The sequence below is a fragment of the Manacus vitellinus genome, unplaced genomic scaffold (assembly GCF_001715985.3).
Source record: "Manacus vitellinus isolate BGI_N305 unplaced genomic scaffold, ASM171598v3 scaffold_5_pilon, whole genome shotgun sequence".
Taxonomy (NCBI): domain Eukaryota; kingdom Metazoa; phylum Chordata; class Aves; order Passeriformes; family Pipridae; genus Manacus; species Manacus vitellinus.
In genome coordinates, this window is record NW_021940682.1 from 8,087,727 (window position 1) to 8,101,935 (window position 14,209).

At 38.4% G+C, this 14,209-nt stretch overlaps 1 protein-coding gene across 1 annotated transcript in view; it reads right to left on the reverse strand.

Moving 5' to 3' along the window:
• PKP2 (plakophilin 2) overlaps window positions 1-14,209 on the reverse strand; it is a 96,171-nt gene that overhangs the window by 25,397 nt on the left and 56,565 nt on the right. The window contains exons 2-3 of the mRNA XM_018080894.2: window positions 7,268-7,380; window positions 4,167-4,861 (exon numbers count right to left, since the gene is read on the reverse strand). Of these exons, the coding sequence (XP_017936383.2) occupies window positions 4,167-4,861; window positions 7,268-7,380 (808 nt within the window). The remainder of the gene's footprint in view (window positions 1-4,166; window positions 4,862-7,267; window positions 7,381-14,209) is intronic.

The window sequence follows — 14,209 nt, forward strand, 5'->3', positions numbered from 1 at the left end:
TTTTTCTTGCAGCTACACCGTAAATCGACATCTGCTGCTCGGTTTTGGCAAGGCAAAACCAATTAGTATGGCTGTAAGGACAGTAAAGAAATGGAGAATTTTGATCCATTGCACCTGTTGCAAATGAAATTATACACCCATACCCTGAGGTTTCTACCTGCCTTTATATTTCTTTTTGGTATAAATATGTTATTTCTTGTCTTCTCTGAGTTAGTGTTTTGAGCAAACACACTGTATCTATAGGTGCTGAGGATGCTTGTGCAAGAGAAAGATGAAATGAAGGGGACAGTGTGTTGAGGATGTCAATGGAGAGGTTAAATCAAAGAGAAATTAGACAGAACTTTGGTTGGTATCTCTAGTGCCTGGCAATGCTTACAGCTTCCAGATTTTCAGGGTTTACTTCCAGCCAGACTTAAAACAAAGTAGTTACTAAGTTACTCTAAATTGTAAATAAGGTGAATTGATCAGAAATCTACTTAAAGATCTCAAACAATGAGTGATGAAAAAAAGCTAGATCATATTTCTCCTTCTTACTCTCTGTGGTGGAACAGAAAAGCAGGCTTTCCTTGGGTTTTAGTCACTTAAATCAACAAAGACCCTGTTATACATGTGCACATACGAGCATGTCTACCTGACTGCCAGTCACCACAATAATTTTGGAGCCCTTTGCCCAAAGGGCTATAAACATGTGCCTTTCAAGGTCAAAACTGCTGCATGAGCTGATCCCTCATGGGATACCAGAGAATCTATGTGGAAACTCAACCTCAGGATGCCAAGGGTGTCCCAGAGTAGTTAAGGTCCATCAGCAGTGCCTGCCAGGCTGAGATGAACACAGGGACAGCCAGACTGCATTTCGAAGTTCTGGGGGTGCAGATCTGCACTGAGACTGACAGCAGCTCACTGTTCACTGGTTATCCCTTCATGGCTGATACTCCTTCAAGCAGCAGGTAAAAATATTTCTCTCCTGTTGCGCACTGCCATACTAGGCTCGTTCTCCATTGGATAAAAATAACATTCCCTAATGTTTTCTCTGGCAGCAATAAAGGATGCAATACAATCTTTGACCCTCAATGGTATTCAAAAAGTTACAACACCCTAACTCTCATGAAAATAGAATTTGATGCAATGATTCTACCCCACCCTCACAACATTTACAGGCAAACTTAATAGCAATTGGCTGATTGGCATGTGTCATGACACTGCAAACAGTCAGTCAGGAAATGGTTGTTAAACAGAACAATGATTTGACAAGTTCTGACTTCACCTTAATTGCCAAAATATACCATTTTTGAGATATATACATACATAATAATTTTGTGACAGCTCTCAGTACATTTAGAGGTCAGATTCTGTAAGCAGCTGTTTCTCAGACAGCATCACGCTGAATCTATCTCTTTCCTAAGCTCTTCATCATGAGGATGCTTTTAACTGATTCACTTCACCAGAAGATACACAGATAACATCTCTATACTCTGATTTTTTCTACTTTTCTTTCATAGCATGAGCTAATTCTTTTACAGAAAGTTTGAAAATGCTTTTATATAAATTTCGAATGCTGTACACAGCTAGTCCACTACTTCTCTCTAACCTTGCACAACTATTTTACATTCTCTTAATTCACCTTGGAAAGCCCAAAATTGTGATTTGCATTAAAAGAGTATAAATTTCAGGAAAAATTACTTTACTCCAAAGCCAAGCTTATCTTTTTTTCTCCTTTACATTACTAAGGGAGTGACAGGTAATATGTCAGACAATGCAGATTTAAAATCAGAGAGAATGGGAAATGACAAGAACTCTGAAAGTGTCTACAAACTTCTTTACCTGAGAAACCTTGTCAGAAGAAACTATTGTACTACTGGTGGGATGATGGACTTAAGTGAAATACCTCTGACTTGACAGTGGTGTATGCTGCAGAGCAAAATGTTGTCTGGTGTGGTTTAAACAGTAAACTGTGTGGTAGCTAGATGAGGTTGAACCAGAATGTACTACAAACAAAACAGGACTTCTGCATCCAGTCCTTCCAGTGGTGAGACTCACAAGAGGACTTATTAAATGTGTAATATAGGTGTTGACAACAGTAATAATGTAGGTGGATATCATACACATTATTACATAAACACGTAACAAATACTGACTTCAGTCAGCTAAAATGGCTACAGTTTCTTCCTTATAATTTAAGAATGGTGTAAAAATGGTGAAAGTGCTGCAAGACTTCTGCAGAATTTTAACTTACATGCTGCTTTCCACCAGCCTCTTTACTTATATAAGCTATTACATTTTACAGAGACTTTTTAATACTTTGGGTAAAGAGCCCCTCACTCCCCCAAAAACCTAGCTATGAAACTAAAGTAGATTCAAGATATGTAGAAGTAAATGAAATGGAAGTACAGAGATAAACAAAATCTGTAAACAGCTGCAAAGGGAACTTTAGCAGCTTTCAGAGCACTTCTAGTTGTTTTCCTCTGCAATTTCCAGCAAAAGCTGAACCTAAAAAGTGGCACTTAAAAAGTTGTGCTGTCAAAAGATTTCCAATAGGCCTTGCACAATGACTGAAGAGAGATTTTTACATCTGCAGGTATGAAAAATACTTTGGTTGATGTTTGTACAGGCAGACAACCAGACTCCAGTGTCTGCACCTGCAAAAGAAAAACCAAAATTGCTCCTAAATGTAATTAAAGACAAAAATTGCTGGTTGTTGCTCAGAAATGCATTCAAGAACGTGCCAAAAGTTAAGTAAATTATTATCAGTGGGATTCATGCCTGTCTGTAAATTGTCTTACTGAGAAATGAAGTCCTCCCAGGTACCTATTTTCAACATTACTACTCTCAAATCTTTAGCTGTTGTGAGCTCTCAGATGTTTTTTTCTGGACTTACTTGCTGTAAAGACTGAATAGCTACAAGTCACATCATTAATATCAGATCTCTTAACTCCTGCATTTCCCAGCAGTGAAAATTTCAATCCAGGCCAGAAGTGGGAACGATACTATATATGTTTGTAAATCTTATCATAACACATAACACGTAGTTGTCAACAGAAAATGCCTCCTCAGTGATACCAGATGATGCCTCATCTCACACAGTAACAAATTTAGAAAAAGAAGAAAGGTAGTCTTCAGAAAAACGAGCTTAACCACTGTGCAGTTATGGGAAAAGAGCCATTTCTTAATAACACTGTTGCAAATTACACTATGATTAACTTAAATAAGAAATTTTAGGATCTCATTTGGATTATGAAACAATAGAAACCAGAATAGACAGTGCAAGTAACCATCTCCTGTATACCAAGTGGCTTGTTCTGTCTATTGAACCTTAACAGCTCTGGAAACATTCAGAATTATTCTAAAACGAAAAAATATTCACCTCTGAGTGGAATTTCAGAACTGATAAACTTTCTTTCTTGAAAATGAAACTGATTTTAGACATTCTGAAATCTTCTCTGGAAGGAAATTTCAGTGGGGGCAGGGGGAGTGATGTTGGCAGAAAAAAAATTCCAGAACTTCAGACAATTTTCCTGAAGTCTGGGGGCAGACTTTTGACTTTCTGGCATGGATCTAACAGGGCTTTAAATCAAGATAGTGCCCTCAGAGCATGTAGGATCTCATGGTAGTGAGAAGCTCTGGGGTATTGTTCTAGGGATGGATGGTGCTACAGAGCTCAGAGAAATTTCTGTTTATGTTTTAACTGAAGTTAATACTAAAAAGTATCCTTGAAACCATGAAGGATTATAAACCAGAAACTGTAAATCTGCAAAAAGCTGCTTCACTGGCAGATTTCTGATCTATTCTTGTGAGCATCACGATATCCTCTGGTCTTCTATGAGCACAAAATTTGCCAATACTATATTGTGTACTGTGACTTAGGTTGTAGATTACTCAGTGACTACTTATAGTGTTATTAAATTCATTAACTCTTGGCAAAAGGGGGTCCCAAACCTAGGCAGGTGTGGATTCTGCAATATGTACATGCATATACATTTTTTCTCCCTTTCCTCTGCACTGGCAGAGGATTTTTAAAAGCAAATCTCTCTGCATCTCCTGCACTGATATTTCGTACACTGTGTTGGCTGCTGAACCATAAGCTGTCAGTTTACTTTCTCTTTTTAAACAAACATGTTCCTTTCAGCTGTGACACCCCAGAACCAAAGCAGGTCCTGCATCATGCTTACCCTAGCTGAGATCCATTGATGGTGACTTGTTCACTCTGCAGGAAGCCATTTCTCCCAGCTGCAGCCACAGCAGCTGTCAATGGCATCCTCTTCCCATCTGTTTCTGCAGGGACACTGGCTATTGAAGTTGGCTGGGAAACGTCCCTCCTGGTCTGTGTGTTTCTGAAGGTGGTTTGGTAGAAGCTGGACCTTACAGATTGCCTGTTCTGAGACCCCAGACGGGCAGCAGTTGGTGATCTCACTTGTCCCATGGCGCTGCCCGAGGTCAGGTAGTTTTCTTTCTCCAAAAGGTTGGTCATACTGCGACTGTTGCCTGCTTGGTGGTACAGAGGTACAGTGGGGCTGGGGTAGACACCATCCAGGGCAACATCATTGACAGCCCCCATGCGGGAGTGTCTCTTAAAAGAGCGTCCCCTGTTCACCGAATCACGAAGAGTGTAACCAACAATCTCAGACCGAGCGTATCTCGGGGGGACAGTCCCACTTGATCTCCCGATATCTCCATGCCTCATAGAGAATCCAGGTGAAATCCCTCCGTCATAGTGAAAATCATTGGACACATATGCCAGTCTTTCTGGATTTCGTTGGGGTGAAACCTCCAGTCTCTTCAGAGGTTGCCTTTGAGCTCCCTCTTCCATTGTCCTGTAAGCAATCCTCGTCCCCCAGCCATTTGTGTAAGAGGACGGTGAGGCAACCTGCTCAAGGGTGCACAAAAGAACAGGAGTCACAGTAAGATCACAGCACTTAGGATTGATAGCAAAGAAGCCAAACCGAAAAAGCAAAGATAAAAATTTTACACTCTGCTTTTAGAATTGGAGAACAAAATGTGAACATCACCAAAGTTGTGTGTTAAATGGGATTCTGCAACACTTCTTATACCTGCCTCATGAAGGCAGGAAGAAGTACAGTCTAAGGCACCTAATCTTCAGTTATAAACTCAAAATAGTTGCATAAGCCAATTATTTCTGGTAGTGAACAGTTTGATTATTAATGGACATTTTTCAGTTTGAAACTCCTTGGGGATTAATACCAACATCTCTTACTAAAACTAAATTAAAGACTGTCCAACATACAGAAGAAAATGAATCAGTGAGATATTAAAAATATACTAAATTGCTGCATATTGATATTAACTTTATTAATACAAAGTTATTTGGCACTCCTGTTCGCTTTGTGGTAGTATCTAGTAAAAAGAGATAGTCCTTTCCCTGTTTCTTTAACCTCTTAAAAATGGAGGAGATTGTATAACATTCCAAGAAAACCAAAATGACCATTTCACCATTTCAATGATTTCCCCAATTCTACAGTTGCAATTTTAGATGATTTTTCTCTTCCTGTGCCTAATGGGCATAGACTGTAATGGAACATCATCTTGCTTTATAATTTTCTCTTTTCTAAAGTCAACAAATCCACTTCCTCCAACCTTTCTTTGTAGGATGTATCTTCAAGATTTTTACTGTTTAGGTGCCATTTGAGGTATCTCCAAATTTTCTGCCTTTTTCTTTTGGTCCATATTGGACACCATACTCGATTCCAACCTTCCACAAGTAGATCAACTTGGAACACTATCTGGCTTTCAAAGAGAGGAATCCTGTTTTTTTTAAAATCAAAACCCCATATATTCCATTTTCATGTTGTAATAAAGTTTTCTAATATTAAAGGCATTTTTCAAGGTAAACTGAGGAGTTTATACAAACTATGAATTGAAGGAACAGTGCTCAGCAGATAGCTGCCAGACTAAAATCCCCTAATTTCGCTGTTGAGGAGATCCTGAGGATGATAATTGACTCATAAAAGGAGTAAAGGTTACAGGAACTGGTAGGTTGAGGCAAGGATCATTGGCTATATCTGTTTATTCTACAGAAGTTTTGCAAGGATATCTTTATCTTTTGTTTGGGGATAAGGAGATTAATGCTTTTGTGAAATACTAGACCTTGTGGCTTTTTCCAGCTTTCACACAGCACAAATAGTCTCTCTCTTTCCCCCAAAGCCCCGTTTCCCCCCAGGAAAACTGCATTATTTTCCTCTGATTCCTATGTCACCTCCAGTTTTGCTCTTGTTGCTCTCTTTAAAAAGGAGTGAATTCACATAAAATATTATGGACTAGAGAATAGGTGAGAACAGCAGAGAGGAGGACACCGAAAGAAATATCTTTAAGTAAATAGTTCTAACTCTCCCCATACAGAGCCAGGGCTGCTTCACTGGCTGTTCAGAAGCTGGGCTATTTCTTTTGACTACAATAAGCTATTCTTAGTAATCTAAAATTAAGAAAGAATTGCACTCTCCATAGACAATTATTTATTAAATAAATATTTCTGTTCTCAAGCTGAATTTCTTTCAGTTGACTAATGTTGATCATGCAGCAGTGATGCTATTGAGCTGTGTTGATTTCCCAGTCACATGGTTGCTCCCTCAAATAGGTTCATACCAGTTATAAGCTTTGTCACAAACCCTGCAGAAAACCAATTATTTGTTCATTCAGGCCATGAACCCAAGAAAAGCTGGTCAAAACAACATGAGAACTTATGATTAGATGGTTTAGAAACACCATTGTATTGCAAGGACTGTACTGCTGAAATTCTTGTAAGGCTAAAAGGGGTTACAACAATAGTATTTTAAATTATAAGGAACACTATACCTGTCTTTGTGAAACTAAAGCAATCTGTTTTCCTTTGGGTTTGGATGCTTAATTCTGTTCAACAGGGCAGCATGGCCTCTAGCTGCTCTGAGTTAGGGATGTGCTGATTGACCTGCCTGGTGGGATGGATAAACTTCTCACAGCCTTTGCCTTAGTGGAGTGTTAATATGATTTTTCGTTTTCTAACCTGATGCCCATTCTCACAAAACCAACAGGGTTGCAAACAACCTGTCTGTACAACTGAGTTTAATCTGGCCACTAGGCTCTGAAGTCACTGGAAGTGGGGTAAAACATTAGGAGATTTCAGTTGTAAAAACCTCATTTTCTAGAAATCAGGCTTCAAAAAGAAAACAAATAAGCAACCAAACCTTGTAACACCATCTAAATGCTACTATTTGTGGTAACAAAATGAATAAACAGTGCACATGATATTATATTTTTTTCCATTCATCATCTTCCTCACCTGGCCTGACTGGTAATATGAGAAACCATAGGGAGTTCTTGGTGCAAAATCATTTTCAGTAATCCCCATGTTATAGACACGCTCTGGAACACTGGATGCTCGGTGCAAGCTGCCTGTAACCAAAGACTGATATTAGTAAGATTTTAACAAAACATGGTATTGTTAGAGCAGGAGATACAGTACTAGGGAAGTGCAGCAGTGTGCACTGCCATTAATATATATAAGCTGGACATTGAACAGGGAAACAATGGGAAGATGTTTGCATTTGGTGTATCACATTCAAAACATGGCTAAGCAAAGCTTCCTGGGGATACAAGCCTTTTTTTCAGTTCCCTATATATTTTATATAATCTTCTCAGTGCTTCACCCAAAGAGGACAAAGAGTCCACTAACATATTCTATGGCTTATGGAGGCACGTGACATATGATGCTGTAAAGTTGGGTTGTTCATTGATGCTTCAAATCTGCAACTGAAAGGTTCACTAAGCCTCCAAATAATGTAGAAGATTCACAGTGTATCTGCTCTGATTCTTTTCTTCCATGACCCAGCTTTGAAAATAGAGCAGCACATGGGGATTATTTCTTTCATTAAAACCACAAACAAACCAACCAAAAACTTCAGGCTGTTTCTTTTTTCACTAATACAATGCATTTTCAAAGAACAAGTGCTCCTATTAATGAAAACTTTTAAAGCAACAGATACTGCTGATATAATTATCCATGAGATTTCCATGCTACTGTGAGAATCTGCATGCAGGAATATAATTAACACAGGTTTAAAGAGGTGAAACTGAAGTTGAAAGCAAGATATACCTCAAATCAGTCATAAATGGGGCCAGTGTGTGCTGCAGAAGTTTGGGCTGAACAGATAGCAGTGGTCAATAAAGAAGTTAACTGGCCATCAATTTTCAAAATAGCAGGTATTACCTGAGATACTGTAGAAAGGAAATCTAAGGAATGAATCACTAACTGGACCAAACAGCTGAAGTCTCTGCTTCTAAAAATAGCAGGAGACCTATGACTATGGGAATTCAGGTCCCAAAAACATACCAGCAAGTGGCTGTTAGGGTGTTTGAAAGCACCTCGTGTGTGTGTGCCAGAGCTGAGGCCTCCAATGCATGCAGTTAGATTCTGGGTTTCTTTAGGTGCACAACCCTAGAAAGCTCAGCACATCTGTGTATTTTATCCTTAGTGTCTGCAGTTAGTAAAGGACTCAACAAGGATGAAAATAAACCCAGGTAATCATAATAACTTATGAATAATTCTCCCTAGCACGTAGCTACCTGGGCAAGTCCAAATTTGTGTATCCTATAATACAGTATAATACAATACAATATAATGGCAGACTGCAATAATTTGAGGCCTAATTCAATCATACTTTGCAGTTATTTTCCTTATTTAATCATACTTTCCAATTTTTTCATTTTGGCCACACGAGGCAGATTTAAACACGTATTAGGTGATTTGTTAAGACACATTCACAGTAACTTTGCGTCATGAGAGTGGAATGATGCAGCTTGGTCAAACTCATGATTTGGATTGTAATAATTCCTTTGTGACATTACAAGGTTACCAGAGCCCAAGGGTTACCCGAGTACATGAGAAATCAGTAAAAGGAAACTGTTCTCTTATACTGCAAAAAATTCTGGCTGATGTACACCAACATCCCAAACCTACAAATTTCTATAAATCTCTCATTTGTGTCATACAAGACAAAATGTACTATTTCAGGTGTCCAATAAGAGTCTATCTTAGCCTATCCCCTGTGCCTGCTTTTTTAAAGATTCACTTTCTTCATTGCTGCATAATAAAGTACTTCCATGAAATAAATAATATAAATTTCTGTTTCTTTACAGTTAGTATTTTTTGTCCCGTTTACTACACTTAGTGAGAAAGTACTCCCGGTTATTTATCTAGTTAGGGCACAATGACCCTTTGAACAAGTAATTTTTGTATATTTTAGGCAACTCTAAACTTGTCTTTACTAATAACAAAAAAAAGAGGAGAAGATGAACTAGCTAGGATAAACTACACATCTAACAGTTCCCTCTTTGCAAAAGCAAAATGCAGTCAAACAGAAATTGTAACATGCAGTTATCTTCAACTAGCCATCTTTTTTAACCTTCAGTCTCCCAGTGAAACTATCCATCAGTAAAAATTTTTCTCTTTCACAAACACAGTATATGTCAACTTATGGAATTTCACTTCACATTTGCAGTTGCTTGCTCTCACCACACTGGTAAATTATTTTGCCAGACTTTTACCTGTGGATTTATTAGGCAGATATAAAATGCATGTCTTTTTACTGTGAGCTCTTTACTTGTGCCACAAGTCAGTGTGTTAAAAGAAAAAGTGGTAATAGAAATGCTGTGTCTTTCCACGAGGTGCAGAATAAGTGACCTGATCAAAACTTGCCTCTGCCAGGAAGGATTCCTTCAGATTATTTTCACCACACTACAAAAACCTACATGTATTTCTTACCTTGCAAAGTTGCTCAGTATTACATATATTCAGAAATCATTACGCTGTCCTTACATACTCAGGGTACTGTTTTTATTTTTTTTTTTCCTAAAAAAGCCATGAAAGACTGTTTTTAAAAAAATTCATATTATGGTCTCATATACTGTAACAATTAGTATTTTCTAGTTGTGATACTCAGTGTTTTAAAGTCTCACAAAAACTCTCTTCAGAAAATATGCACACCATGCTCATCCATAGGGAACAAACACTATTTGAGAGGCCATAGGATACTGCACTTGATTTCCAGCAGCCAGTCAAGAAAAAAATGGGTTTCCTACAGGCCCTGCATCATGTCTGTCAACCCATAAGGATATTTTAGAAAACTCAGGCATCTCAGACAACACCAGACACCCATGTGTGGGCAACTGAGTGGAACCATTTATCACAGTCTCCCCTCTCCCCTGTCAATATGAACTGAAATAGCCCAGGAAACACTTTGGATGTCACTTTGGTCAGTGGGGGAGGAAATCTAAACCCCTTTGCTCTTCTCCAAGGCAAAAATGAAAGCTGTACAAAAATCACCTGATATTGCAACAGTTATGACAAAATTTTAAGATTGGAAAAAATAATTACAGTATCAGGAGGGATGACTGAGCAAAAATCCCATCTGTCTTCACAGAGGCCCCCTTGTCCCCCTGGATGTGACAAGCCCAACAACTCCAAAGGCCTTGGAAATTTCTCCCCAGCAATCACTGCCTATGGCTGCTGACAGATCAACCTGCTGTTTGCTCTGCTTTCAAAAACAACTATGACAAGAGGCATCTCTAAGATATATGATATATGAACAAAACAATTATCCTCCATTAAGAAGCTCGGTGTATCAAATTCCCCTTAAATCATGTACAGTGGTAACTCTCAGCTGTGAGTCTTTTTCAGCGCTTTTGTGTTCAAATGGTTACCATCAAAGTCAAATTTTGGCTTCAAACCTCCCACTGCAGTCATCAGTGTAGCTGTACCCTGGACACACAAGGCAATTAAGGACTGTGATACTTTCATGCACCCGAGGGCCAACCTGCTGTGTGTTCACTGTCCACTCTTGCTCAGGGCAGGTGGGTGATCACATCCCCAGCAGAGACTCCTCAGTACTTCTGGACTGTCACCTTTTAATCCTTTTTCATACTTCAGCACTCATGACAGACTAAGACGGTGACATTTAAGAATGGCACATCAAAAAAATCATTGAATCACTTCATCTAGAGATCACAGAGCCCTCTTTTTTGATTGTGCTCCTTCATCACTCTGCCAGCACATGACTGGTCCCAGAGGAGTTTTTCTAACATTTTATGCTGGTCAGTACATTTACACAAATGCTCAAATTTAAGAAAAAGATTTCTTCTGGCTCAGGAAGCAGAGGCGAGGAATTTAATAAAACCAACAAAAATTGAAAGTCATCAACGAGGAATTTTCTTCTACGTCCTTAACCCACAAAGATATAAACAGAAAATTGCTACAAAGCAGTCATCACAGTCAGTATTCTGCAAAATGGAAGCCTAAGGACAAAAAAGTGCCCCAGCCCCCTAAAAGCAGGTCTAACAAGAAAACACTACTCAGAATTTTATAAATTAAGAATTGTGAGGAATAAATAAGGGTCTGATTTTAACAGTCTTGTATCTGATGTTTTTTATTGGGAAGTCTCATAAGTTTGAATTCTGGTTTGGGGTTTTGTTTTTTTTTTTTTTATAAACACACTGTGTTTATAAAACTATGTAAGGGAAAGAATCACAACACGGCCAGCAGTTCATCAGGACATTTGATTTTGTATGATATATTACTCAATTCTGCCCTGATTTTTTAGAATGAGGAACTAATTAGGATGGTTTAAAAAGCCTACCAAAATCCAAATGGAACAGGATCAGAGGCAAGTGGACTTACAAACAGAAAAAAGTCTAATAGATTCCTAAAATGTACATAAAATAATCAAGTGCTGCATCATAGGCAAGCTGAAAAACACCAGTCATTAAAGTATATGATTCTGAATGCCATTTTTCTTTGATAAGGCAGAACTACCTAGCAGTCCATTTCCATCCCTAAATAGCATCCAGAAATTTGATATGACTGCTTTAGTTATTCAAAACTTCTAAGTGCAGCATAATCTTTAATTTATAAAGGTTCGGGATTGGGTGAATTAGAAAAGTTGCAGCTGTTGTTAAACTGCTTGAAAAGCTGTTAACAATGTTTGACAATGTTTTGAAAAGAGCTGAGGTCATATGTAACTTCAATCATTTGGCAGCAGGTGGAATCCTCAAATCCAAGGATGACTGAATTTCTATTATAAAAAAGAAATACACACTCCAAAAGGGGGAAAAGGGCATGAAACAGCAAACAATATGAGGGTAGGAGGTAAAAAGATGTTTTTTCCATTTAAAGGTAAAGCTGAAGGCTAATAAGACACCTGTAAGTTGAAATTCTAAGGAGAAATTATACTGCCTGGTAAACTACTTCTTGTGGCTTCAAAGTTTCCACTACAGTCAGTAGAAAAGGGGTGTGCACAGATGATACCGGGCAAGACCTTTTCTACCACTGATTTTTCATACCCAGTGGTTATGTGCTTGTCTAATTTTAGGCATGTATGTGAATACTGTGGTTAGGTATGCATTAAGTACCTTGCTGAACAGAGTCTGAAATACTCCTGCAGATAGGACAGTTATATCACAGGGGCCTGCTCCTGCTCCCTCTAACCCTTTGTAAGTCTTCCCTGAAATGGCAAACAATATGGGACCCTTGGTGAATGTATCCAGAGAAAGGTTATAATTCAGAGAAAGTGATGCTTTTGCATGTAAAAGAGGTCATATTTTTTTAAAAAAAATTTTTAAAGGTACCCTACATATAAGAATTGAAATGTTTCTCAAAGCATAGCCGATTTTTGAGCAAGTCTATACAGAAAGCACATTGGGACACATATGCACATATATGTATATTTTTCAGGAAAGTAAACATATTAAATTCAAGATAGGCATTTGATTCACATATATATTTAAAATATACATAGAGGTATGTATATTATATATATATGTACGTATACATTCATGGAATGCATTTTGGTTTCATTTACTTTTTCTGAGTTTTGCAGTAGGACTAAAGAGTGTACAGTGAGTTGGGCACAAGAATACATTTGAAATATGAAAAGTTCATTTTATGCATGAACAAAACACGTTACAGACGTGGCATTTGCCACTCCTGATCCTGAAGTTTGAAAGTTTTGGTGTCTCAGAAATGCAAGGGGTTCAAATACTTGACCTTTAGAAAAACAGAGCAAACCAGGACAACTATCCCCAAATACATCAGGTCTGTTAATGTATTCCAGAGAAGTCAAGATGACTTGGGAGGATGGGAACTCTGTCTTCATAGTTTTATGCATGGTTTAGAGACATGAGCTCAGGTTCATGACACTGTATCATCTATAAACTAGTGCTTAAAAAGCTTTTTGCAGGCTCTCTGTTGAGAAGAAAAGAAATTAAGTTACTCTAAGAGCGTTTAGAAAACATATTTAAATGACAGCAGCCAAGCTAGGGACTTGGACGTGTATCTGCACATTGCACAGCTGTGTGTATCTGTTTATGTGAGTTGTATACCTGATTTTTATGAGTAGAATATGTCCATGTCTGCACCGTGTGCTTTTTTTGCCATGAGGTGCTTTTTAGATAGAGGCCAGACAAAGAACAAGAGAACATTCCTCTGCCTGACAGGAATAGATGAGTGAAATATAAAGACCTTCGTCTCGCAGCTTTTAGCAAATGAAAGGTGACAGCTTCTTTGAGGATAACTGAGCAACAGGGTATGTAGCCTGTAAGTCAGTCGTATCTTCATATTTTAAAAATAAGATTAAAGTTTCATAGTATACAAAGTTTTCATTAATAGTTAAGACTAAGCCCCTTGGGCAGCTTGCCTTTAACCCTCAGCACCTGAGAGTCACCCTGTAGGGCCCTAGTTGGGGCACAAGGTGTGTCTGCAGACTTTATTGATTGAATCTGGCCTTCTGCCTACAAGATTTTAGAAGCACGGAGTGATTGACGTCAATTTGTATCATGCATGTCAAAGAACTGGGTAAATAATGTCTCATAGCTCTATCGTTCTGTGTTTCCCATTCATGCCTTTCTCAGAGCTACTTTTCCAAACTTCCTTTTAGTTTTGTTTGTTTGTTTGAATTTCATAGTTAAACAAGGCAAAACATTTTCTATATTTCTTCCCATTTTGTTTAGCAAACAGGACCGGTGGGTAAAGATAAAAACATTAAAATAAGCACATTAAGCGGTCGCTGGATTAGAAGAATTTCCCCTCAATTCCTCCCCCTCCTGGGCAGCGGAGAGCCGAGAGCGGCCCCACCACTCACCGAATTACAGCGAGAGTTTGGGAGGGAGAAACTTCTGACTCACTGCGGTGGGAAAAGAGAACGGGAAGAGGTAACAGATTCGCTTTTTTCTG